The following is a 27,954-nucleotide window of genomic DNA, read 5'->3' as shown; positions in this document are numbered from 1 at the left end:
CCAGTAAAAAAACGCAGTTAGTAGCTTCTGACAGTGATGTACTGAATACAGCTGAACATATTTCTGATTCTAAACGTTTTTTTCCTGTGCAAATTCTGCATCATTTATATAAAGAACACGTGGGTCTTATTAAAACACAGCACGGAACATTGGGGTGGTTGCAAAACATTGGGGTGGTTGCAAAACATGTAATCTCGCGATGGTGAGTCAACACAATCTGTAAATAATGTGTAACCATAGCGACAATCATATTTTTACAAGCGCAATAGAAATGATAACACTCGGTTACATAACCCCTTCATGAACATACAGTGAATACATTATATAACTATGCATCGTCCTAATCAGTCATCACTATATACACGTATTTGTTAGTGCAACCCAATAAAACGCACTCTGGGGGTTTCCCTTCCTGTGGTCGTGACGTGCCCTCAGTCTGCGTCGCTGATTTCCGTCCGCTCTGAGACCTAGATTCGAAGATACGCAGCGTACACTTCGTTCCGGCCGCCGGGAAACCCGCACAGACACACTCGCCTTTACCCAGACTGAAGGGACGGGGCTACGATGAGATAAACATCGCAGGAAGGTAGTAGACGAACGAACTAAAGTTTCACTTAGAATTACACATAGCGATTATTAAACGGGGCTGGTAACTGTTTTCGTTGCGCTGTGATACGGGGATTAAGCAGACACGCTGATGTGTTGGCTGCCTTGATGAACCGGAATGTGGCTACTGCCTGTCTCAATGCAGCACTTTGTTTTCACAACGTGGGCAAAACGAAACTGTACAGCTGACAGACCCACTTGTAAGAATTGGGTAGCATTATCGCGCCCTTTAACTCAATAACGTATAGTCGTGAATAGGGCCGAAAAATATTCTTCGCTAGACTCGTCTACGTGATTTTTTTCCTTAGCGGTGACAGAAGTTAATAGGAGTGGCAATGCTACGACTGTGCCAAGTGAAAAGAGTTACGATTCATACAGCATCGTGTCACAAACACACACAGCCTTACTAGCGCAGGCGATTTCTTGAGCAAACATCATTTAACTATTCTGTATAAAATGCAAATTAATTTCCTTATGAAGTAGAATTAGACAGACTATGTTTTGTATGGTAGTAGTTGAAATGTATGCTGGTGGATTTGTACCATCCCACATAACACTTGATTGAAATCTATAATACGGTCGTACTTTAGAATTAAGAGTTAACTGTACAACAGTATGGTGTTGCTTTTTTTTTTTTTGTTCCAGTGTTTATTTTTTATTCGTGTTCTGTTTAAAATATAAGTGTTTTGCTGATTCCAGTGTTAGTAGTTTTCTGGTTAGAGACAGTAATACTGGTGTGCTGGTACACACAAACAAACCGTCAAGTACGCTTAACTTGCTGCCTTGTTATTCTTAAATATTTGATGTATTAACACGTTTTTTTTTTCTCTGTAGCAGTGTTATAATAGGATGAACTAAAATGTGTATTACAATATACACTAGCACTCGAGACCCCCAGGGTCAGCTGCAACGAACTGAAAGGAGAGCATACTTCTTGGGGATGATCTCGTGGTCAGTATTGCTAGGGTTCCAACTGCGGAACCGCTGTAATCCAGCTCCACACTTTTGCTCCAGCTGTTATTAGCTGCCTCCGGTTTAGTAGTTATTGACTATCATAATAACAACCTATTTAAATTATTATTATTATTATTATTATTATTATTATTATTATTATTATTTGTTGAATTATTTTATCTGCAGCCTACAAAGTGTGGAGCGGATACTAAAATGATGCTTTAATTTCTTGCACTCCATAACTCGCAAACTAAGTAGCTTTTGCAGGTCATTGCCACACAGGTAGATTAAAGCACAAACAAGGATTGTGGGAAACTGTTTACCTCCAGATCAAGGTCATAGAATACCAAGCCGATTCTCTTCTTTTTTTTATTTTTTTTTTTACTTTTTCTCGACGGCAATATAACCGATTAGGTAAAATTTAAGAATTAATCAGATTATGCATTTTTAGTAAATCTGTTATTCGGAAATATGTGAAAATAGCCTCAAAGTATCACTGACCAAGAACCAAAATCACTCGTCCAACAATGACCTGCCAAGGACCTGTTTTGCCTTGCACTGACTTACCACCTTGCCAGCAACGGCTTTTAAATTACAATAGGAAAACTAGCACTGTGCGGGATTTGTATATAGAACAGAAGATCAACACAGCCACTCTTGGCCCCCTATTTACTTCTAGCTGTCAAAAGAACAAGTGTAGATTAAACTGCACACGCAACCCTAGCTACCAAATAGTGAAGTTGCAATGGCAGGGCATATTAAAAACATATGTGTGTGTTTTTACCTGAAGTGAAATGCACACAAGATTATGTATTTATTTATTTTTTACCTGTAAGGACTGTATAGTATGCTTTGTTTTGTAATTAATTCACAAGGATAAAGTCAGGCCTTTCTTACTTGTGGGATATTTTTCAACTTGAATAGTGTTACATACAATGACTTCGATAATTTTTGGCAATTTGACAAATATTCAAATACATATCTAAATCCTGAAGAGATAGCTGAACATAAATACCATGTTCATTCCAGCAGTATAATACATATATGTATATGTACAGATAACATCAGTGTTCTATAAAGTACAGTATCTAGTATTGATACATATTACAATAATATACACTATACGTTACTTTAACGGTCTGTCTGTCACACACTACATTGTGAACATGACAGCTGCCTTGATGTTGTATCATTCTTCAAGCTTTTATTTGATTATTCAATCCTAGCCTCCTGTGTGTGTTTCAGGTTGAATTTGCATATAATCTGTCTCTCCCTGTCCTCTTACTGTGTTATTATGAGCACTCTCTCTATAACCCTGCTCTGGGCTTCATAAAAGGTAATGCTGTAGGTACCTGAATGCAATATTCTAGTTGATAATTGTGTAATATTCCTTATCAGCAGAAATATTATGTACATTAAAGTACTTCTGTATTTACAATGTTATTTGATATACTTATTTATTTTGTTCATGCTTATTAGAAGCTTAATTGGTCCAATTAAGTAATTTAGGGTACAGTTGGAGCAAAAACCAGGAGGGACACAGGCCATCCAGGGCCAGGATTGGAGACCCATGCTCTAGGATACTAAAGCCCGTTAAGTTAGTCCAGCAGTTTCTGTAGACTAAAGACTTGTGGTATTGTACTAACAAATTTATTGCCAACTTTTATGAAACTGAACTATTCATAACCAAAAATGATCTAACATCATTTCAAATCTTCTGGGGGGAAAAGAAAGTCAAAACCAGTTTCATCCTTATTCAACTTCGTGTCTGCCTATTTAAAAAAATAATAGTTCCAATATTATTTTCCAGTGTCTCTTTCAGCCTCTCATTTATTTATTTATTTATTTATTTATTTATTTAGTAATTTGCTGCTGTATCTGGTCGCATCTCAGGGACGGCAGCATTTAAATCTTCTTGCAAGTGTATTCCTTGCAGTTGTGCGCTGCAGAATTGCTGTGGAATCCTGTTGGCCATTGTTCACAGTTTCAATAACATCTTTTATACACTATGAAATAAAGTTTTTGCTCCATTATATAATTTTGCACATGATTACTGGCCATCATTATACTGAGAAATGAAGCTTTTGTAGGCTGTAACTGAAATATGTAATTTGCATTTCTGATTCAATTTATACCTTTTATAGTCTATAATACACCTTTGGTCCTATAAACAAGTGCATTTGTTTTGTGTGTAAATTTAATAATGAAGGTGAATAAAATGTGTGTTTATCCTTTAACTCCGCTTTGTTGTGTTTTAGGAAAATTTGATTATGCAAAATGGGAAAATATTCTTATGCAGTTCAGCCTTAGTACTTTCATGCTTAAATAGATTTCCGTACATAATTTTCTTAAGTTCAAAAAATGTAAATTAAAAAACAATAATTAAGATGTTAGATTTCTGAAAAAAAAAGAGATTTCAATCTTGTGATGAAAAATAACTTGAAATATAATGAGCTGGATCCAGCCACTCTGACAGAACCCCCCCTCCACTCAATTCCTGTTTGGTCACACACTACAATAAAGAACTTAACCCTGAGTACTAAAGCTGGGGATCAGCTGGTCCCCAGCTTTGTTCCCCATCTTTTTTTCATTGCAATTGGTACTAAGTTTGTACGCAGCTGGGGATGATCCTGAGATAGTATTAGCTAGTACGCAGCTCCGTACTAAATCTGCAAGTTCGTTGCAATTGACCCCACAGTCTCATTTAATATAAGAACATAAGAAAGTTTACAAATGAGAGGAGTCCATTCGGCCCATCTTGCTCGTTTGGTTGTTAGTAGCTCATTGGTCCCAGAATCTCATCAAGCAGCTTCTTGAAGGATCCCAGGGTGTCTGCTTCAACAACATTACTGGGGAGTTGGTTCCACACCCTCACAATTCTGTGTAAAAAAGTGCCTCCTATTTTCTGTTCTGAGTGCCCCTTTATCTAATCTCCATTTGTGACCCCTGGTCCTTGTTTCGTTTTTTTCAGGTTACAAAAATCCCTTGGGTCGACTTTGTCAATATGTTCACATCTAGTTAGGCCAAGTAGAATTATACTTTTTCAGAACAACAAAAAAACAAAACCATGCTAATCTATTCTATATAATCTATTTTGATTTGTGAGGGAGTGTCAGCTGAGGGCATGATTATCTATCCACAAGATATTCAGAATGATATAATACTTCCCACCTTCCCTTGGACAGTATTGTATGATGTATTGTCATTTATAAAACAGTAACTCAATTTGAGGGCTCCTAGAAACAGCGTATCACCGTTTTGAACATGTAATAAATGAAACAATAAAAACCCTAGACCTTGCCTGTTTGAGATGCCAAAGACGAGGCATTGTGTGTTGGTGCTGATGTCAGCTCTGTCTGTTCTGTCTCGTGAGCTCTTTTGCTGTTTTGTTGGCAGATGTTTGTAGCCCACACAAGGGGAGAAGGGAGCTGTCCTATCGTGAAAAATAGGTAACCAAGAGGTCTGTCACCAACATGGATCAACAGGCACTTTTGGGGCTGAACCCCAATGCGGATGCCAACTTCAGGCAGAGGGTAAGCTGCAATTATCACCTGTTATTTACCCAAAGGCTTTTATACATTTTGTGTTCCTGTGAATTTGTGTCTCTTAGTACATAGTATGTTCCTGTAAATCATTCACAGCACATAACCACTATTGTGCTAGGACTTGCAGGGATGGAAATACAACTTCTTGCGTAGCAGTGTCGCCTATTCCAGTTTTTATTGTGCTTGATTAGTGCTATGCAATGGGTCTTATTCCAATCTCTGCCCTTCACTATGTAGCACACACAGGAGCTACACAAATGTAGAGTTTGTCAGGTTACATCTTTATGGGCAGATGCTACACCTCTCAACACGTACTGGAAAATCCTCTGCCCAGAAAGATGTAAGCTGACAGACTGTACATCTGAGCCACTTGCGATGATTCTTTGTAACAGCAAGTTGAACTGATTCCATATATTATATGCATATAACAGTTTCTCATACAGGCAGCTTCATGATGAACTGTTTCTTTCAGGCTTTGGCTTACTTTGAACAGCTGAAAGTTTCTCAAGATGCCTGGCACATGTGTGCAGAAGCCTTGGCTAAAGGCATATACAGGTATGTGATTGCTTACTACAGTGTATAGTACTACAAATGCAATGTCTTCACTTGTGTTTCTCATCTCTTGCTATAAATTAATATGCATAGGTTGTAGTGTCTCTTTTTATTGTAGCAATGTCTTCATTCGCGCTGTCATTTTTTTCATAGTAACTTATTTTACAGTCTAAATGTTCTGTTTATGTGAGAGGAATGCCAGCCTGAGCAGTTGTGTCTGGTCAAAATGCACACGGTGATTCCTGCAATAATAAGAGACACACAACGTACTGTTATAAATAATATTATACTTGTGAGCTTCTATTAAACACAAAGCAGGCTGTGTGCACGGGACGACATCTATTCACAAGATAAGAGGTACTGCATTGGTTTATTTCCCACAAGTGATTTTTTAATAGATTGAGTAAACCAAACGCTCGCAAACATTTAGTAAGATGGTATTCAAATAAATACCAGAGGTAGTTTTCTGAATCCAGTGTCGATGAAAGAGTTTTTTTGCATGTTAATCAAGGAAATTGTGGTAATATTTTGAAGAGTTGATTCTGTTTATTACAACATTAGCTTTCAAGACATCAAAAGCCTCTTCAGGAGTAAGTGAGTCAACTGTCCCACTCTTTTTATGTTTTGTCGTATCTTGTGAGCAGTTATAAAATTGTTTGTTTTGTTTTGTTTTTTTTTAAAGCGACGACCATGTCAAGTTTTTCTGCTTCCAGGTTCTGGAGCATCAGATTAAATTCAGGTAGGAGCTGCAGCGCTTCAGATTTACACACTATTGTTATATTGACTGGGATAAGCGGGAGTATTTGTTGTCTAATCGTTGCTGTATTACGTTGCTCCCCCCTTTCGAAACGCTGCACTCGGAAGCTGTAGTTAAGAGACAGGGCTGTTTGTGTTCCACCTTCTAACGAGAATGCAAGTTCTGTTGGAATTGCATTGTCTGGCTAATGGGAGCTGTAACTGTAATGCCTTTATAACTAGTCACATAGCTAAATTAACAGACAGGATTTAGACATTCTAATCCCTCCTATGTAGGGCTGGAGGGCAACAGTAGAGTACGTCACCTAAAATCCATCAAATAAAAGTCATATTCCATATAATATGACTTCTAATTGCAATAACACCCACGCTGGCCAGTTATGTACTATTAGTAGTTTTTTTTGTTTTTATTGTGATATTGTAATATAAACCAATCTAACCAACTGTCTGTATTTTAAACACAGTTTTCTTTTGGGCTAACCCCAATTGGCACTAGATAGTGACTGTCATATTATCTTCTGTGTTTTGTTTTTTTTTGGTCTGAATAGTTTTTGATTGTGGTTTGACAGATACACCATGCTGACAGCAATCCAACAGCAGCTAGTCAGAGAGACTTTGATGACATGGCTTCAGTCTCAGGTGGGTGAAGCAAAGCTGGGTTACTGTGTGATGCATGTATTGCTGCACACGGCACATCTCAAGTTACCAGCCTTTTAATGACTTTTAAAAGCCCTCAATAATAAAACAAACAACTGTAACAAAGCTGACGAATGGGTTTAGGCAGGATTCTCAATCAGGAGGTCAGTGGTTGAATAATTGGTTTGTGCAGCACTATTGCTATGGTTCAAAGTATAGGTCTGTTGGGATGAGCAGGTTTTGAATTAGCTGGATTGCATTATAATAAGACTCCATGTCAGCAGAGAAATGTGGTGTCAGAAACCGTAGCTTCTAGGGAGATTTAAACAAACCTGTTTACCTAATGCCACAAGTATAGGTGGCACGCTACACCAGATGACCTATCTTATTCAATAAGACACCTTACACAGTGTATTAACTATCCATATTAATGTGTATTATTATCAAGAGCCAAGAGCAAAAACATTGGGCAACTCACAACTAGATATTACTAGTTTTTATTATCTTGGTAACCTGGATAAAGTGCGTGTGTGTGTGTGTGTGTGTCACACTTATATTTTTACATGTAGAGTACACGTATCCAATTGTGATGAAACTTGCGAAGGGTGTTCTTTAATACTGAGAGTATCAAAATCTGGGTATATGTAGAGACGTTGTGTTTATCTGTTTATCAGTAAGAATGTCTCTCGTATGCCGATACCTCTCAGCTCTGATGTTTTGTGTATCTCTTTTTTGAAGTAAAAATGTCTCTCTGTTCTGTGGTCTTTCAGCTCATGAACGCCCAACCTGAAAAAACTTTCATTCGCAACAAAGCCGCCCAGGTCTTCGCTTTGATGTTTGTGATGGAGTATCTCACCAAATGGCCCAAGTTCTTCTTCGATATCCTGACGGTGGTCGGGCTGAACCCGCGCGGAGTGGACCTCTACCTGAGAATGCTAATGGCCATCGATGCTGAAGTCGTGGATCGAGACATCGTCCATTCAGCGGAGGTGCCATTCTTACTGTTTTCATTGTTCCAAAGGCTTCACTTCTTACAACAGCTTTGATTTCTGGAAGTTGTTTTAAAGGCGCAGTGTCCCTAGAGCTTAACTGTTTTGGGTGAATAAAAACTGGACTGACAAAATGGGCCGTTACCCAAGTAGAATGAACTTAAAATGATACAGTATTACCAAAAAACTGTTCTTAATATCCCTAAATTGATATGGTATATTATACAGCGTGTCCTACAAGTCAGGCGTCCTGGCATAATGAAGCATTAAGGCACGACAGGGTGAGTTGACATGATCAAACTGTACACTTAAGGTGTTATAAGGCACGACTATTTCAAAAGCAGTAAATATCACTAAGAAAATAGTTCCAGTGAAAAGTAAACATTCATTTTAAAAGCTTTCTTTGAATAAATGTGAGTTTATTCGTAAATATAATACATTAAAATGTGTATTAAGTAAATAATTTCTGTATAGCAATTATATTATCATTACTTGCTAATTTCTGTTTCAACAATGGGGATACATATTTAAACATAGTAAATTACATAAATAAATCTGATACAACCTTTATTTAAATTTAATTATAGAGCAGTGATTTTTGGAATAAATGTTCACTTGCAAATTGCCATATGTTATGCAATTTGAAAAGCTGCCAGAAGAGACGCTGCAGGTGAAAGCTGCGGTGTCTGTATAACACTGGCTTTGTGCCTTGCGGGAGATTCTCCAGCTCTGCTGCTGTTACTGGGGGATAGTGTGTTGTTTTGTCTTTTCCACCTTCTTCGTTTTTTTTAATTACTGTTAATATGTTATTAGCATTCTCTTTCGCTAAATTGACTTTTCTGCTGTATGGTGGGCCATTCAAAAAAGGGACTGATACCAGCTCACTCGCAGATTTATAAAGCGTCATACGCTGTATTGCGTTCCATCTTTATTCCTCAAGGAAGCAACATAACATTCCCAGAGGAGACTGTTCAACCCGTCTTAGTACGTTAAATGTAAGTCTACCTTTTTATTGGAGACAGTTTTGTAGGCTACACACTGCCCATTTAGAGTCCTTTTTATTGTGTTTTGTCTCTGTCAAGTTCGAGTTGATTCAGTTCTGGTTCCGGTATTTCACTGTGATGTTTTTGGCCGGATCAGGAAATTAATATGCATAACATTCTTCAGCTGTTTTTCCTTTAAAATTTGATTCTGGGTCGGCCTTTTTTTTTTTTAAATTTGACTGAAAGGTGATGTGTTTGTTGAAATGCTGTGTGGGATTTTTAAGTTTTTAGTATTTTTTTATTTTAACCCGTTATTCCCATGCTTTTCTAACATTGCTCTTGACACTCACATTCATTATTACTTTCAGATGTGTTCTCTTTACCTTCAGGAGACTCGTAGAAACACTTTAATCAAAGACACTATGAGGGAGCAGTGCATTCCCAGCCTGGTGGAGTCCTGGTATGAGATTCTGCACACCTTTCAGCACAGCAACTCGGAGCTCACCTGTCAGTGCCTGGAGGTAGTGGGGGCCTTTGTCTCCTGGATTGACCTCAGTCTCATCGCCAATGACAGGTACGGCTCCAGGTAGTTCTCCCTGAGATCTGGGTTCCAACCCAGCTTGCCTCATAATTGAAAGGATCCCCTTAATAAGAACATGAGAAAATGTACAAACAACTTTTTCTCTAAGCTTGTCTGTTTCCTAGTAGCTGACTGATCTCAGAACTTTGTCAAGTTGGGTCTGTAAATGATCCCAGTGATTCTGTCTCAACAACATGACTAGGCAGCCCATTCCATTAAATCACCACTCTCTTTGTGAAGAAGTGTATCCTATTCCTATTAATTAACTGTCCTCTGGTCCTGGTTTCTGTGCTGCGCTTAATTGGTTCGGGTTGATTGTCAGCTCCTTTTTAATGTATTAAAGACTTCAATCATGTTCCCCCTCTTTACCTTTTGTGCCTGTAATTCAAGCTTGTGATTTTTCTATTCAATTCAAATGAAGTAAACGGCAGAGGTAAGACTTACTTGTGAAGGCACTAGAAGATACGTTTGAACAACATTTAAAATAAGGTTTGCATTATGTGAGACAGTACAGAGTACCAGTTCTGTTTTTTTTTTTTTTTTTTTTGCTGTCAGGTTTCCATGGCAACTTGTTTTTCGAGGAGGCTGAAAAAAAAATAGGTTAGGGAGCGTGATAAAATTACACGCTTTGATATTTTTATACACAGAAGTTTTGCCATTTTAATGTTTGTGTTTGCTAACATTAAGTGGCTTACCTTCAGTCAGAATCAGAGTGCATTACAAAGCATCTTTGTCTGGGGGTGGGTGATTTTCGGGTGGCCGATTTTATAGATGTTTACAGTGACTCCCTCATGGAAAATGCAGTTTGGCCTGAGGATTGAAAGCAGAGAGCCTGTTGTTTCAGAGGTAGTTTTGATGTTGGAAATGTGCGTTTCTCTGGATTTACCTAATTTTCACTGGAGGTGGAGCGCTCTGGAGGGTTTTGTTTATGAAGACCATGCTAGAAAATTGTTGGAGATTGCTGTTCCTGTTTGATAGTTCATGTTGGAGTTGCTCTCTGTTGCTATTGTTATTTTACATAGTAGTATAAAATATGCATTTAGACGACTATAATATTAAACCAAGGAGCAAAAAAACTGAAAACATGCATGTGCTATCTCTATCTATGTATCTGTATATCTAGATAGGTAATGGATCAGAATGTGTAATCCCAAAATCAAAATCTATGACAGTCAATAATCTAATGTTAGGATAGAGTGTGCATCATCAGTATGTGCTGGTCCTCGTGAGCTACTTGTTTGATGCATAGTAAGATCAAACGATCAATTAGTGATGGACTGTTTTGTAAAAGACCACAATTACATGAGTTATAAAACACACTTAGTCTTCATTCAAGAACCATTCAATGAAGTGCAATGAGCAATGTGATGCTCTATATGTAAAGAAAGTATCATGATTTAGGGATGGAAGCAAGACTCCCATTGGATAGCAGTTCGATCCATTTGTGGTTTAACTAGAGTTTAATAAGACACCCTAGAGCTTGTGACCTATACACTGGGGCTAATCCAGCTAGTGTTATAATCCTTGAGTGGGTGCAAAAGCAACTGCTATGCAATAGGAGTAATTTCCATCCCTGTTAAGTGTATCTATTTGTATCTTAATTTAGCCTATATTAAACTATAGCACATGAAGAGATCTATATCAGTATATATATATATATAGTTGTGTGTAGATTTGTTGTAGTATATTCTACAGCAGTATGAAACTTCTGTACAGCAGATGCTGTTTCTAAGATCTATATCCTATCTAGATTCTATAGACATAAATCTGCATTATGTGACATTTCTGTAGTATTTTATATGATCAAGGGACAGATTTCTATAAACTACAATACATTTCCTTATATTTAGAGTGGCTGTAGATGTCTGTAAATATGTGCATGATTTTTAATCTTTAGTAAATGAACTGAGGACTGTCCTTGTGCTGCAGGTTTGTGAACATGCTGCTGGGTCACATGTCGGTGGAGGTGCTGCGGGAGGAGGCCTGTGACTGCCTGTTTGAGATTGTCAACAAAGGGATGGACCCCGTCGACAAAACCAAGCTGGTAGAATCGTTGTGTCAGCTGCTGCAAGCAGCCGGCCTCTTCAGTATTCAAGAGGTATCCTTCAAAATGTATTTCTGAAAGTGAACATTCTGATGAAAATAGATTTTGTTTTGTGTAGTTTTATCCTGATAGTCTGTGTGATAAGGATGATCTTGTTTGTATCCAATTGCAGCTACAATCAAAAGTTTTGCATGACATAGAATTTTAAGATTGAGACATCATAAAAAAAAAAAAAATAATGTAGATCTTTTTATTTTTTACCAAAAGCTATAATAGTAGTACACTATTTCATGTTAGATTTTAAAATGTGACATTTTTCAGTTTTTGTCAGTTTTTCATTAAGTATATTGAAAACTACAAAACAGTATGTAATTCAATATGTTAACGTGACATTATTCAGTAGGTTTTATTTGACTAGTTAATTCTATAGGGTGATGCAAAACATTTGGACATGGCTGTATACATAACTAGACTGATGTTGCTTGTTAAGGAAGTTCTTCAGATCAAGTTGTTGACGCTATTGAGTTTCCTCCACGAAAGTTTTAAAGAGTCTGTGGAATGTTTCTTTAAAGTGATGTATATGTAGCTTTATGTGATTGTCTGTGATACTTTTTCAGTAACATAATGTATTCACAATTACACTGGGATAATTGATTACTGTTCCAGTCCTAATCTGAGATCTACAAAAAAGGGCCATGTAAGAAAAAGTTCAGTCATGTAAAGATACTGAAACCATGTTTATAAGGTAATGTCATGGGCTGCTTGGTACCATTTGTTTTCCAGGCATTTGAGTATTCATTTACATTTTGAAAGAATATTCAAACTTGTAACAAGCTGCGTTCATGGCGGTGCCAATTTCAAAGTGTTCTGTGTTTTTCTTTGTTTATTTTTTTAACATAAAAAGTCCAGCTTGATGACTCTGTGCTTCTGATTCTCTCCCCAAACCCAGGAGGAGGACGTGGATTTCCTGGCCCGGTTTTCCAAGCTGGTGAACGGGATGGGCCAGTCTCTGGTAATCAGTTGGAGCAGGCTGGTGAAGGTCTCGGATATGAAGGGCGCGCAGGACACCCTGCAGGCCATAGAGTCCAAGGGGCCTCTGATGCTGCAGCTGCTGGCGCACGAGGATGATGACATCTCCTCCAACATCATCGGCTTCTGTTACGACTACCTGCACATCCTGAAACAGGTAGGTTCTCCTGGGGCTGCTCGCTGGCACTGAGCTCTGTTAACATGCACAGTGCAGTCAGATTGAAGCTGGCTGCTTGGGGAACCCCTTCGTAAACCCTCTGTACACCACTTTTGTCCACTACTTTTTAAATTACATTTTTTTTTTTTTAATTTTTAAACAGTTTCTTTGAACTCTGTGGAATTTAAAAAGTTGCCCTGTCAGAACTTTAAAAAAAAAAAAAAAAAAAAAAAAAAACATGCATTATAAGATAGATACATAGACAGGAGAGTTAACATGGTTCAGTTATACATGTAGTGACTGAAGGGGATGAGGATTACATGTGTTTTCAGATTCAAAACAAGCAATTACAAAAGGTTTGTGCATGTAAACGTATTAACGGTGAACGAACCCTTTTTGAGGATGACTTTTTAACTTTGTTTTTCATTATTTTTTTAACTTTATTTAGCTTCCAATGCTGACAGACCAACAGAAAAGCAATGTTGAGGTAAGATGTCTTATCCATTATTAACAATATGCCCCCTAGCGAGTTACGATAAAAATATGTTTTTTCATTTTTCTGTACTTTTTTCGACACCTCATTAAACTGCAGACCACTACTACAAATTACTTGATGCTGAATGTTTGTATGACCATATGAATAGGATAGTTATACAGTATAATATATATTTCTGACAAATTCTAGATGAAAATCTAGCTATAACTTCTGATAAACTCAGGAATTAAAATCTGCATTAAGATGTTTATCTATGAATTTAAACCGTGACAGATCTACATTTGTCCAGCAAAACAAACTGGGTCTCAACCAAAGATGTGATGTGAAGATGCCCCTGCATGGATGATTTATTATTGTGTGTGTTAGAACCGGACAGGCTAGTGGTTTCCCCCGGCTTCTAATGCCCCTGTTGGTATGGTAAATGTTATATTGATTATTTTACTAACAGGCAATCATGTTGGCTGTCATGAAAAAACTGACTTATGACGACGAATACAATTTTGAAAGCGAGGTAAGAAACTGGACACCAGACAAAGAGAGTGGCCGTGAGAGAAATATTTTCTATCGCTGTTGAAATTTCTTGTAGCTTCCAAAGATTTAATTTGAAATTTGTTGCAGGAAAAGTAGACTTTATCTTCTATGAAAGGTTTGTTTGTTAGGAAAAATATATATTTTTGACCCTTTGCTTTTGGGCAGTGCTGTATAGATTTGAATGAAGTGCATCAGAGTGTTGGGTTGTTTATAGAGTTATTTACTCAATGACCTTTGATTTTATTTGAACAGGACAATAGCTTAACAGCAGGTCCTAACATAAATGTTAAATATCAAACTTTACTGAAGGCTAAACATGAAATATATTTCTGTCGGATTTTTTACTAACCTGTATTACAAGTGCTCTGCTACTGCCCCAATGGCGTTGGTGTACAGTAGTGAATGACGTTTGCTGTTTCTACCAGGGGGAAGATGAGGCAATGTTTGTGGAGTACAGGAAGCAGCTGAAATTGCTGCTTGATCGACTGGCACAGGTCTCTCCAGAGCTTTTATTAGAGGCTGTCCGCAGAGTGTTCACCGCAGCAATACAGTGAGTACAGGCAGCTATCGCAGAGGTCCCAGGGCAATAAAGTGAGTATAGTCAGCTTCCACAGGGATTCCAGGGCAATACAGTGAGTACAGGCAGCTATCTCAGAGGTCCCAGGGCAATACAGTGAGAACAGTCAGCTTCCACAGGGATTCCAGGGCAATATAGTGAGTACAGGCAGCTATCTCAGAGGTCCCAGGGCAATACATTGAGTACAGGCAGCTTCCACAGGGATTCCAGGGCAGTACAGTGAGTACAGGCAGCTATCGCAGAGGTCCCAGGGCAATACATTGAGTACAGGCAGCTATCGCAGGGATTCCAGGCAATACAGTGAGTACAGGCAGCTATCGCAGAGGTACCAGGGCAATACAACGACACAGGCAGCTATCGCAGAGGTACCAGGGCAATACAGGCAGCTATCGCAGAGGTACCAGGGCAATACAGCGAGTACAGGCAGCTATCGCAGAGGTACCAGGGCAATACAACGAGTACAGGCAGCTATCGCAGAGGTACCAGGGCAATACAACGAGTACAGGCAGCTATCGCAGAGGTACCAGGGCAATACAACGAGTACAGGCAGCTATCGCAGAGGTACCAGGGCAATACAACGAGTACAGGCAGCTATCGCAGAGGTACCAGGGCAATACAACGAGTACAGGCAGCTATCGCAGAGGTACCAGGGCAATACAACGAGTACAGGCAGCTATCGCAGAGGTACCAGGGCAATACAACGAGTACAGGCAGCTATCGCAGAGGTACCAGGGCAATACAACGAGTACAGGCAGCTATCGCAGAGGTACCAGGGCAATACAACGAGTACAGGCAGCTATCGCAGAGGTACCAGGGCAATACAACGAGTACAGGCAGCTATCGCAGAGGTACCAGGGCAATACAGCGAGTACAGGCAGCTATCGCAGGGGTACCAGGGCAATTCCAGGGTAATACAGTGAGTACAGGCAGCTATTGCAGGGATTCCAGGGCAATACAGCGAGTACAGGCAGCTATCGCAGAGGTACCAGGGCAATACAACGAGTACAGGCAGCTATCGCAGAGGTACCAGGGCAATACAACGAGTACAGGCAGCTATCGCAGAGGTACCAGGGCAATACACGAGTACAGGCAGCTATCGCAGGGATTCCAGGGTAATACTGAGTACAGGCAGCTATCGCAGAGGTACCAGGGCAATACAGCGAGTACAGGCAGCTATCGCAGGGATTCCAGGGTAATACAGTGAGTACAGGCAGCTATCGCAGAGGTACCAGGGCAATACAACGAGTACAGGCAGCTATCGCAGAGGTACCAGGGCAATACAGCGAGTACAGGCAGCTATCGCAGAGGTACCAGGGCAATACAGCTAACAGGCAGCTATCGCAGAGGTCCCAGGGCAATACAACGAGTACAGGCAGCTATCGCAGAGGTACCAGGGCAATACAGCGAGTACAGGCAGCTATCGCAGGGATTCCAGGGCAATACAGCGAGTACAGGCAGCTATCGCAGAGGTTCCAGGGCAATACAGCGAGTACAGGCAGCTATCGCAGAGGTCCCAGGGCAATACAGAGAGTACAGGCAGCTATCCCAGGGGTTCCCAAGCTGGGGAGCCGCGGGATAGTTCCAGGAGGTCGCAGCACATACAGAAATGTTCTCTCCCAAATGACCCTGACAGAGTGATGTCCCCCACACCGGGGGATTGACTGATTTACACAAACGGTGCTGTTAGGGGCTGGGGGTTATTACAGATGTAACACTGACGTCGGCTTATGTCCGCGCTAGCAGTATGTACCGTCATACAAGAGGTTGATTGTAAGGAGAACAAAATAATCAATGATATTAATGCACATTGTAATTCTAACATCAAATTAAAAATAAATAAATAAATGCAGGATTTCTACCAGTGTGTGGTTTCTCAGTAGAAGATCTTGATGCATTTTCTTCCTCCGACATAAATGAAATAAACCGAGTACAGTATATGGAGCGTTTTTTTAAGTGTCTGAGAGATGACACTGATCATAGTGAAAGCCATGGTACTTCTACCGATACAAACAAACAAAACAAATGATAAATTTCAGGTGGGGGTTCTGAATCACGATGCCTAATGTCTCAACTGTTCATAATGTTTTTGAATTTGAAAGATTTTTTCGAATGTCAGTGATTGATAATGCCTACGCAGGAGCTGGCAGTGCGCCGCGTTCATGGAGGTGGAGGTAGCGATCCGGCTGCTCTACATGCTGGGGGAGGCTCTCCCTGCTTCACACGGGGCTCACTTCTGTGGGGACGTCGCCAAGGCCAGCGCCCTGCAGGACATGATGAGAATGGTAGGCGACCACACCGGGACCATCAGTACTAACATATATACACCGCAGCCTGATATTCCTGTGAACCAGTCATCTGAGATGCTTTAGAATATAAGTATACTCTATAGACGAGATACAGCCTTCTGAAATTTATTTAGAATATATAGTGGACCCTGATATTGATACGATACAGCCCTCTGAAATGTTATTGTATCCGACGGAAGTGGGAAGTGACGTTGCTTAATTGTTTAATTATATTGTTTAATTATTTAATTATATGTTAGAAAAAATATAGTGTAAGGTGTGCTGTAAGATGCAAGTTGATTTTCACTCTCTTGCACCCTATGTGATATACAGTAATTTAACACGGCTTTAATGCATACATACAATAAAACCTTGATTTAAAGACCATCTCTGTAAAAAGGTCATTTCGCAATTAAGGCCACTTTACAGTCCCAATTTTGGCGTCAATATAAAGCCAATATTCAGACCATAATCAGCAGTTCCAGATGTATCAAGTCGATGTTAAACCACATTGTGATTTAAGACTTTAAAAACTGCCCAAAATCAAATCCTTCCTCATTTGAACCCCCTCTTGCAGACTTTCCCCTAATGATTTCTTCCTCCCCCTCTGCTCAGCTGGTAACCTCGGGTGTCAGCGAGTACCGGCACACGTCCGTGGTGCTGGAATTCTTTGAAACGGTGGTGCGATACGACAAGTTCTTCACTGTGGAGCCCCAGCACATTCCACATGTTTTGGTGAGTAACTTTAATCCTTGCCTATCGTTTGTACATGCAACATTACCCTACCCTACCCTACCCTTATAAAAAATGTCTTTATTATTTTAGCGTTTGTAAATAATTCCACTATAGGTAGATAGTTTCCCTTGGCAACAGGACGCAGAAGAGACCTTTAATCTATTATGTTGTCTTTGAAATGTCTGCCTTTTCCAAATTGAAGTAGTCTAACCAGTGATAATATTGCTAGTGCTAAGAGGACTTCAGAACTAGCACTCCTTCAAATAGCATTTTAGATTCAGTGGAGGGATTTCAAGGGGCAATGATGATTATAAAAAAAGTAATCCACCCATAATTAAACATCCCTGTCAGAGACACTTGTATGAGTTTGTCTGCCCGCCGCCAGCAGGGCTACTACTGCGAATGTCTCGCAAACCATAACATCTGAAAAATACACATTTTCAGCCTTGTGGAAACTCTATGGGCAAAATCAATTGGCCCCTTTCACTTTGACCTAGGATGGGCACCGTATTGTGTTCATGTGTCTTTTTGTATAGCAGAGTACACTTTTTGAGTTATTGTCTTAATGTTTGGTTCGCAGCTGTATTCTTTTGATCTTTAAGTTCCATTATTATTGTTGTTCAGTGAAAATTAACCCATTATTATTGTTGTTCAGTGAAAATTAACCCGTTCACTGCGGCAAGCACTTTAAATTCTGCCCATATCAATAATATAGACCATGTGCTTCGGCTTAGTTGGTACACGGTTGTATTCTATGATTCCCTCAAAATCATTACTTGTGGTGTTATAATATACAGTTAAGTGTACTTTATTTGTTATAATTAGAGACTAAATCAGCGAAGAAGTTTTGTGTTTATAATTTACAGGTGGCACACGCAGTCTTTAAACAAGTGGAAATATTGCTCCTCCAGTTTATTCAGATGTTAACTTTAACCACTAATTCTATTAATATGAAGCGTTCTTTTCATTCCTCCAGATGGCATTTCTAGATCACCGAGGCTTGCGACACAGCAGCCCCAGAGTACGAAGCCGGACGTCATATCTGTTCTCCAGATTTGTCAAGACACTGCAGTAAGTGAGCCGTGTGGCTGAGACCACAGAGACATCCAGGAGAAACGTGTCACTTGCCAAATTATTCTTAGTAACCAGTAATGAAGCTGCTTTTCTGAAACTAGTGCTTAGACGAACATGGTCTTTTTGAATATTATTTCAAAATTTGGACGAATGTTTTAATATTTCATTTTAGCTGGAAAATGTATAATGTAGCCCTGTTCCACATTAGGAGAAAAGTAAGACGGCTCATAATTCCTATTTCTAGCCATCTCAGTTACTGACAGACTTGCTTTGGTCAAATGTTGTTTCCATCCATTAACAATATTACATTTAAAAAAAAAAAAGTTCTACTGGAAAGAAAAGCAAACAGCAGACTAACCATTAAACATATCTTTCTTTTTCCACCCTTTAGCAAACACATGAGTGCCTTCATTGAGGATATCCTGAGCAGAATCCAGGACCTGCTGGAGTTGTCTCCTCCTGTAAGTAGCGAGCTGGCTCTTGCTTGTTCTTCTGCCCATCAGCAGGGAGCAGCTTTCATACACAGGCAGATATAAAATTATTTGATGAGATTGAAAAGACATGGTTTCATGATCATTACACACTGATGTTCCTTTCTAAAAGTGTCATTTCTTTTATAGTATCTTGATGCACTGAACTATGTAATTGATATCTGCATTTGAAAATCAAAGTAAAATACAAAGAAGACTACAAACACTAAAGCAAGTAGGGCTGTGCACTAAGCTCCACAGGTGTGTAAGGTGTCAGAGTTTAACAGAGGCAGGCAATTGATCAGATTACCTGAACCCCTGGAGAGAGCCCTCAGACTGATTCATCGATGGTGCACGATGATGCTGGAGGTATTAGAGGCTTCTCTATCTGTGTCGTTTGTTATCTTACTAATTATCAATAGACTTTAGCCCTTTAGCTGTCACTCCATTCAAGTGCAACAGACCAGCAACCCGTCTCTTTTACACGATTACTGTGTGTAATTGTTTACCATGTTTTATCCCATACATTTCTGCACGTTTTATCTCTCCAATCGTTTAAAATCCAAGTTACTTTGTTGCCAAAAGTCACCTCCGTCAAATTGGTTTAACATTACACATGCATTTTACTGGCTACATTTTCATAGTTTTTTTATTGTCTTTGCTATTGTTTTAGTCAGCCTTTTTAGTTCTGGTCAGTTAAATCTATTTCAGATTAGAGTCTGAAATTGTATTCCATTTGTGAGTTATAATTTTCTGGCTTTTTAAGAGCCGGTTGCCTGTTTTAGACAAGAGTTTTGCAGTAGTGGATGACACTGAAATTACAGCCTTGTAAAACTGCAAGCGTGTTGCAGCCCTGCCCGGCTCCGCTCCTGAGAGCTTCCTGTTATTTTTGCAGGAGAACGGTTTCCAGGCCTTGCTGTCCAACGACGACCAGCTGTTTATTTTTGAAGCGGCCGGGGTGCTGATCGTCAACAGCGAGTACACGGCGGAGCGGAAGCAGGCCCTGATGAAGAACCTGCTCACCCCTCTGATGGAGAAGTTCACAATCTTACTGGACAAGCTGCCCATGGAGCAGGACGAGGGGAGGCAGGTCGCGCTGGCAGACTGTCTGAACCACGGGGTGGGCTTCGCCAGGTCAGTAGCACAGCCCTGCACTGAGGAGAGCAGTGTCCAGAAATGTTGACACCCTGTGTTCTCAGAATGTCAAGCCACCAATTAGCTCTCTGGATGAACTGTTGCAAATGATTGGACCTAACAAAATAATTCCAGGAATCTCGCCTGTTTTGCAATTCCATTATCTACATTCTTTTCGAGGGTGTAGTTTTGAAAGAGACACATGCTGGAGCAAATTAGCATTTTCATTTGAAAACATCTTCAACACAAGGTTAAAGAAAGGTCTAGGTTTCAATGCCTTGCACTCGGGGAAGCTGTTACGATTCCTAGGTCATTTTACACCAGCAGTGCCTTCAGGGTCATGTAACTGGCTGAAAATGTAAGTCAACTGGGGAAGCTGCCAGCCTGTTACATGAGGGGACAGTATGGTGCTTTTAAAAAGTGAAACAGTTAGGTTTCCTGAGAGAAGGGCATAAAATGAACATTCCTTTTTTAAAAAAAAAAAAAAAATGTAAACCCATGTTTGCTACAAGACACGTTTCTTATAAAGCCTCCATCTGAGACCCATGTGGCACAGCAGCTACTATTTCTGGAGTTGCTGTGTTGGCTGCAAGCACTTTAACCCTTTCAGTCCTGAATTGTTTTTGTCAAGCTGAGAAAGTTAATGATATTGCAAAAGTCTACCGGAAACCATAACAGTAGTACAGTATTTCATGTTGGATTTTGAAATGTCACATTTTTCAGTTTGTCAGTTTTTCATTGGGTATATGGAAATGCAATTGCAATTCAATATGTTAACGTAACATTAGTCATCAGGTTTCATTCAACTTTATGAAGCAAAATGTGTTAATCTAAGTATTTATACACTACCTCAGATTGATACCTAGGAGTCCTGTGAGGTTCCAATGTCATTTCTGCCAGCATATGCTAACATACAGTGCTAAGACAAGCTGAAAGGTTTAATAAATTAATGGTGTATCTTTTGCAGTCGAACCAGCAAGGCGTTCAGCAACAAGCAGACAGTGAAGCAGTGCGGCTGCTCGGAGGTGTACCGCGACTGCCTGCAGACCTTCCTGCCGGCTCTCAGCTGCCCCGTGCAGAAGGAGGTCCTGCGCAGCGGGGTGCGCACCTTCCTGCACAGGATGATCATCTGCCTGGAAGAGGAGGTGCTGCCCTTCATCCCCTCCGCCTCCGAGCACATGCTCAAGGACTGCGAGGCCAAGGACCTGCAGGAGTTCATACCGCTCCTCAACCAGATCACAGCCAAGTTCAAGGTACAATCAGACCCTGCTGGGACTGGAAAATATACAGAGTGCCAGGTAACAGTATCACTTAAGTAGGTGAGCTGCTCAGAGCAGTGAAAGAGCCCACTTAATGGCAGTCCTGCTGCCCCTGAGCAGCTCAGAGTGCTACGGAGCATCCGAGTGAGCAGAGAAATTCTTGCTCTGAGCCGCTCAGTTACTTAACGCACCGTCTATTGCAGTACATACAGGAGATGTACAGTGCAGGTGTACCCAGTAATTCAAGGGTTGTACTCATTGTAATTTTTTCCATTATGTAAACAAGAATTGTACAGCAGATAGAGTATACCTGAGGGTCATACCGAATTATAATTATAAACTTAACCATTTTAACTATGTGCCGGACTCCAGTCAGATTTACATTGATTTTAAGCAGACAAGACTTAAAATTGTGCCGGATTGTAGAGGGTGCCACGGTGATATTTAATTCAAGATTAAAAACCTATTTAATTATTATAATGTGTTTATTTTTGTATTTACAGCGCTTTGAGGAGTGTTGTATATTATATATTGCATCTGTGTCTGCAGGCCCAGGTGTCCCCCTTCCTGCAGCAGGTCTTCATGCCTCTGGTTCAGGCGATTTTCGAGGTGCTGGCCCGGCCCGCCGAGGAGAACGATCAGAACGCCGCTCTGGAGAAGCAGATGCTTCGGAGAAGCTACTTCGCCTTCCTGCAGACAGTCGCTGGCAGCGGCATGAGTGAGATCATCGGCAACCAGGGTGAGACTGAAAGAGGCTGCTGTGTTTGATGCCAGGAGCTTCGGGGGCACTTCAGTGACCTTGTTCAGCCATGCAGTGTGTGCTGGCTGACTTGATATCTGTCAGGCCCTTTTGAAAAGCTTCAGCTAAAGGGGGGGATGAATCGCTGAAGAGCAGAAAGCACCATTACATGACTGAACTAACCCTAACCCTAACTGAAGACACAAACAGTTTTTTATTAGTCGTACAGTTCATTAAGTGTCAATGTGTGTGGATATATTTCTAGGTAAGTCATGGCGATCGACTTTTTCCTCACACCAATAGCTCTAATTTTATATTTACAACAGTGGCGGCAAGTGAATGTTACTAACATATCTTTTTTTACACGCAAACCCGAAGCCAACACTGCCTTGTAGTCCATTATTGCTGAAAAATGCATTGAAAAAAGAAAGTAGATTACCTTGTAGAAAAGTTAAGAACATTTTTTTGTCTGTTACAAACTCTGACTGCTTTTGTAGAGGTCTGAAGAATAAGTGTGTGTCACAGTTCATATGGATACAGGCTCTCCTGAACTCAAAACAGTCCCTCATTAAATTATCTTTTAATCTTGTTACACATCCTACAAGCAACCCATCAGATCTGCCCCATGTGTCGTGACACATGTTGTACTGCGACCTGCATGTTGTGATACGTACCATATCGTTACACCCCTTGTGTTTTGTAATCTCTTCGAAGTGCATCAGGAATGCTGTGTGTCTGTGACCCAGCAGGAGTGACTGTTATATTTTGCAGGGGTAGAGAACGTGGAACGGGTTTTGTTCACCATCATCCAAGGAGCTGTTGACTTCCCTGATCCTATTGCACAGAAAACCTGCTTCATCATCCTTTCCAAACTGGTTGAGCTTTGGGGTAGGTGGGCTTTTTTCCAATAGTTAACTACAAAGAAAACCATGTCTGTTCCTATTGAGCTTCCTGTCATCTTGCCACTGTGGATATCCCCGTGGTCACAGCAATAGAAGACTGCTGTCATACCGTACCCTCAAGACAGTTAACTGTGAAGCATTATTGGCTGTCATACTGTACCCGCTAAACAGTTAACAATGGAGCTTTATCGGCTGTCATACCGTACCTGCGAGACAGTAAACTGTGGAGCTTTATCGGCTGTCATACCGTACCTGCGAGACAGTAAACAGCTTTATCGGCTGTCATACCGTACCTGCGAGACAGTAAACTGTGGAGCTTTATCGGCTGTCATACCGTACCTGCGAGACAGTAAACTGTGGAGCTTTATCGGCTGTCATACCGTACCTGCGAGACAGTAAACTGTGGAGGAGCTTTATCGGCTGTCATACCGTACCTGCGAGACAGTAAACTGTGGAGCTTTATCGGCTGTCATACCGTACCTGCGAGACAGTAAACTGTGGAGCTTTATCGGCTGTCATACCGTACCTGCGAGACAGTAAACTGTGGAGCTTTATCGGCTGTCATACCGTACCTGCGAGACAGTAAACTGTGGAGCTTTATCGGCTGTATTTGTAATGAATTGCTGAACTGCAAGTCGGTACATTTTACATTGAAATCACAGAAGACATGCCCACATGCAAAAGTGCGTTACGTTCCCTCAATTCAAGAGACAAAACAAACGTTCTATTTATTTGGACTAAAAAGGAGCATTAAAAATGCTAGAATAAATATAGTATTGACCTCTTGTACCTCTGAATAAGTTCTTGTAGCTAAACAGTGTGTAGACTCACATTACTGCTTCACTAGCTCTGACATTACTGTTACAGGCTTCTGAGAGCTGCTGTTTTATGCAGTGCATAATAAGAGGGGGGGTTCTTCATTATTTTTTCACCTTCTTATAATACTCATTGAAGGGAAGCTGGTTACATCAATTAAATTCTGTGTCCCTATACGTTTTGAAGCAGCGTAGTGTATTGAGAGGGGAAAAAACCAAATGCAGTAAATCTTCTTGCTGCTGCGCTCAGTACACGCAGGCTTGCTGTTGCTGTGTGGACAGAGTCGTCTCTAGGTTACTCCGTCACCACTAAGATAGACAAGATCCTATAGGCATGCATTTCTTTCTTAACAGGTGGGAAGGATGGACTGGTCGGTTTTGCCGATTTCATCTACAAACACATAGTGCCAGCTTGCTTCCTGGCGCCGCTGAAGCCCACGTTTGATTTGGGTGATGCTCAGACTGTCCTGGTAAGTGTTTTAATGTTTGTTTGGTTGTTTTTTCTCTTAATATTTCAACTGCATAATAAAATATAATTAGGGCTTCCTGATTTTAAGAGACTTTTCTACTCTCCTTTTAAAAATTCGATTGATACCTGTTCCATTGGCCACAATGGCAACTGAGAAAAGTGTTAGTAAAAATTATTTAATTTACAGGCTTTTTTTATGAAACAACTAAATGAGCTTTTAAAAGTCTCATACTTTTTCATTTCAAAGCAGAAGCGCAAAGAAAGAGAAGCAGTTACATGAACACACCGAAGCAGTAACACGAACACACTCTCTTAGTTTGAAGATGAGGAGGCCCAGTACTTTTACATTTTCAGCATAGCAACGTTGAGCAGCCTAATATGTCAGCAATATCATAGAAGTGTCAAAATTCTCCTTATAAGGAGTTGTCTTTTGCTCGGAGCCTGGAAACAACTCCACTTTCTCACACAAATACAGTAGCCTTGATCACATTCTTTTCTAGTCTTCTAGAAGCTCAGCTGCATTAAAAATAAAACAAAGTAGCAGTCAAAACAGTATATGAGAAGCAAAGCAATCTGTGAAAGGCAAAACAGTCATCACGCGATCCTCCTTAACCCTGCCGACCTGGCTGCCTCTTCAGTGTGTCCAGCATAAAATACTTTATTTTTCATTATAGCTTTAATAAAGATTACTCGCTTATTCACATTTTGCGATCTTGTTTGTACATTCTGCTTGTTAATCAACAATGAAGACTTGGCCAATTCAAAAGCCAATTTAGTTTAGTTCCACAGAAAACAAACCTGTAAATTTAAATCAATTTTACTATTAACACGTTTCTCAGCTGTGATCAAGATACACGAATAGGTCAACAGGTATCAATTGAATTTTTTTTTTTTAATAAATTCAGTCATTGCCAGTTATTTTGTTATTTTCTCACAATTTGAAATGCCTAATTATTATTTAGGCTCAGCTCACTTCTACCACCCCTGCACTGACTCGGGTGAGGCGAAGATGAACACACGCTTTCCTCTGAAGCATGTGCCGTCAGCCGTCCGCTTCTTTACACACTGCAGATTCACCATGCAGCCACCCAGGGGCTACAGCGTCGGAGGACAATGCAGCTCCCGGGCAGCTAACAGGCAAGCCCGCCAGTATGACTCCACTGGTGCGCGGTGAGCCAAGGACCCTGTTCCTGTGGACCGCTGGACCTTGGCGTGGTGGGGGGGTGCCGCTGACCCTCGGCCAATTGACTCGCGCTGGTCATTTCTATAAAAATGCCGGTTTCATATAATGACCGCCAGTCAAAACAAACACCTCTTGCCACAATATTCCATTCAAATTCAGTAAAACTAGAAAATACAAAAAACATTGTGTTTGATAGAATCACTGGTCTGCGTATTGCTGTCAGAAGCTGCAGTCCCTTTTTCTCTAAACGATGAGCCCTATTCTCTGTATTTAGAGTAGTCGGAGGTGTGTTATGCAAGTGTAATCCTACTCAGTCAGTTGTAATGTTGAAATAAGTTTGTTCTGTTTTTTTTTTTTTTTTTTTTTTTTTAAACAGGCTTTGTCGGAGTGTGCAGTAACTTTGAAAACTGTTCATCTCAAAAGGGTAAAAGTCCTAAATTGCTTACTTACTGTTTTTATAAGAAAAATTGCTTTGCATTCATTACACAGTCCTCGGGTAAATGTGAGTTACAAATAACCAAGTGTGACTTGTCTTGTGAGAGAGATGTGCTGTCATCACAGACCTGCTACAGTATGGACTGGAGGCGTTCATCCGATTTTATATAAATGTGGAAGTTCCATTACAGCCCACAATGCATTGCAGTTCTCCTGTGTTGGCCGACAGGGTTCAGTGTAATGGAATTCATCTAATTCCCATGAGTGAGCTATCTGATACATGTGACAATACATGTGATAGTCCAGATTGGCTGCTTTGTATGATGCTTGATAAGATCAGATACACGTTATAATGATGGACAGTTTTGTAAAACTCAGATTAAACGAATCAGGGAGAGTATGCATTCAGACCAACTATAAAACACACTTCTTCATCCATTAACCACTTGGTGAACTACAGTGAGTTATGCTGTGCTTTTGGTCTGCACTCAAGACACGAGAGAGAAATATTTCTGTTACAACACAATATATCATGTAAAAAAAGCGTCACGATTCATCAGTACACAATGAGTCATTGCACCTCTACTATACACAGTATCACTGTTTCTTCCTCCATGTCTAGCTATATATATTAACCCTGTAGTGCCCTAGCATTTTTTTTAAATGAGAAAAGCTACTTCATGTAATTAGATCCCGTTTATCCCCCCCCCCCCCCTTTCCCCACTGTCTTCATTTTCAGGGACCAGAATTTATTCAGTACCTTCAGCAAGAATACCTGCCTTCACTGCAAGTAGCTCCTGAGATCATCCAGGTAAGCTTGCGTGTGTGTGTGTGAGGGTTTACAGTGTTGTAGCATGTTCAGTACAGCCTGTGGCAGTTGCACATTTCAACAGCTTTGTAAAGAAGTCTGTGTTTACTCCAAGAGCATCTTCACTAAACCTAATCCTTTCAGATTGCAGTATTGTAATTCAAAGCCCACTGCTTTATTGAATCAATGCTGACCTTCTTGTGATCAGCGTGTCCCTTTTCTTCTAGCACACCTTGCGTTAATGCCCAGGAAGATATTTACCTTTCTTTAAAAGCAGCCTTTCACAAACCAAGCCACCAATGAAAAAAAAATGAACCCTGCAACTTTTGTGTTGTGGATCTAAATGTAATCTTATTTCAGGTTTTTTTTTACTCTACTTCCTTCCAGGTGTTCTTTCAAAGTGTTCGTTATTGCTTTGCTGTATTGAATTATGTATATGTTTTTCCCACTCATGCAGGAATTTTGTCAAGCACTTCAGCAGCCGGATTTAAAAGTTTTTAAGAATTACCTAAAGGTAAGAGATTGAACTATATGTCCATCTATTTACCTGTATGTCTATCTATCTATAAAGCATGTTCTTTAGCAGGCTGTATGGGAGTTGCTGTATGCTTTAATTCATGTCGCAAGTGATTGCAACTTGATAGCCCCGTTATTTACCAGGTCATGATGTATGCTATCAGAATCTGGGGATATAAGGAGGCATACAAATGTCACACTTTGATATTTACATGAGGCGGATGTAGGTTGTGGTGATCCTCTTTTTTCATGACCTCGTTTTTTTTTTCCCCCCAGATATTCTTTCAACGAGCAAAACCCTAAACTGGACTGTGTTGGGATTTGGACCTTGTGAATGAAGATTGCAGAGACGTTGCTGGCTCAGAGGTTTATTAGTGGAGATGCTTCGCGCTTATGGAATTGCATAATCAAGCCAATAGTTTCTGTTTAAACGTCAGTACGGTGCAGATAAGCACAGACTGCTTTCTGTCGTCCCCTGTTCCTGGGAGACTCAATCCTGGCCAGCTGCAGCTGAGCAACCCCTGCCTCTCATTGACTTGTATATTCATTCTAAAGAGCAGCTGTAAGGAACAGAGGATTCAGCTTAATGCAAGCAGAGAATGGCTGTAAATGTTAAATTAAAAAATAAATAAAACAAAAAACAGGGGAGGGGGAATGACTAAACTCTGCTAAGACATGTAAATTAAAAAATAAAT

At 40.2% G+C, this 27,954-nt stretch overlaps 1 protein-coding gene across 3 annotated transcripts; it reads left to right on the top strand.

Moving 5' to 3' along the window:
* The first annotated feature begins 449 nt into the window (after nt 1–449).
* On the top strand, nt 450–27,954 carry LOC121319520 (exportin-T-like). Of its 3 annotated transcripts, XM_041257039.1 has the most exons (26): nt 450–586; nt 1,441–1,557; nt 4,957–5,093; nt 5,578–5,660; nt 6,340–6,396; nt 6,983–7,052; nt 7,820–8,038; nt 9,390–9,595; nt 11,531–11,699; nt 12,595–12,831; nt 13,280–13,318; nt 13,776–13,838; nt 14,284–14,408; nt 16,573–16,717; nt 17,336–17,455; nt 18,432–18,526; nt 18,921–18,990; nt 19,895–20,133; nt 21,101–21,386; nt 21,942–22,131; nt 22,903–23,019; nt 24,203–24,318; nt 25,877–25,924; nt 26,675–26,746; nt 27,201–27,257; nt 27,536–27,954. In XM_041257039.1, the coding sequence occupies exons 3-26, from the start codon at nt 5,034–5,036 to the stop codon at nt 27,560–27,562; spliced, it is 2,910 nt and encodes a 969-aa protein (XP_041112973.1). In that variant the 5' UTR covers nt 450–586; nt 1,441–1,557; nt 4,957–5,033; the 3' UTR covers nt 27,563–27,954. The 3 variants fall into 3 exon arrangements, with proteins under 3 accessions (XP_041112973.1, XP_041112972.1, XP_041112974.1); XM_041257038.1 differs by lacking the exon at nt 1,441–1,557; XM_041257040.1 differs by lacking the exon at nt 1,441–1,557 and having other exon boundaries at nt 451–586; nt 9,411–9,595.

The sequence above is a fragment of the Polyodon spathula genome, chromosome 8 (genome assembly GCF_017654505.1).
Source record: "Polyodon spathula isolate WHYD16114869_AA chromosome 8, ASM1765450v1, whole genome shotgun sequence".
Classification (NCBI taxonomy): domain Eukaryota; kingdom Metazoa; phylum Chordata; class Actinopteri; order Acipenseriformes; family Polyodontidae; genus Polyodon; species Polyodon spathula.
This window is presented reverse-complemented; position numbering and strand designations above follow the sequence as displayed.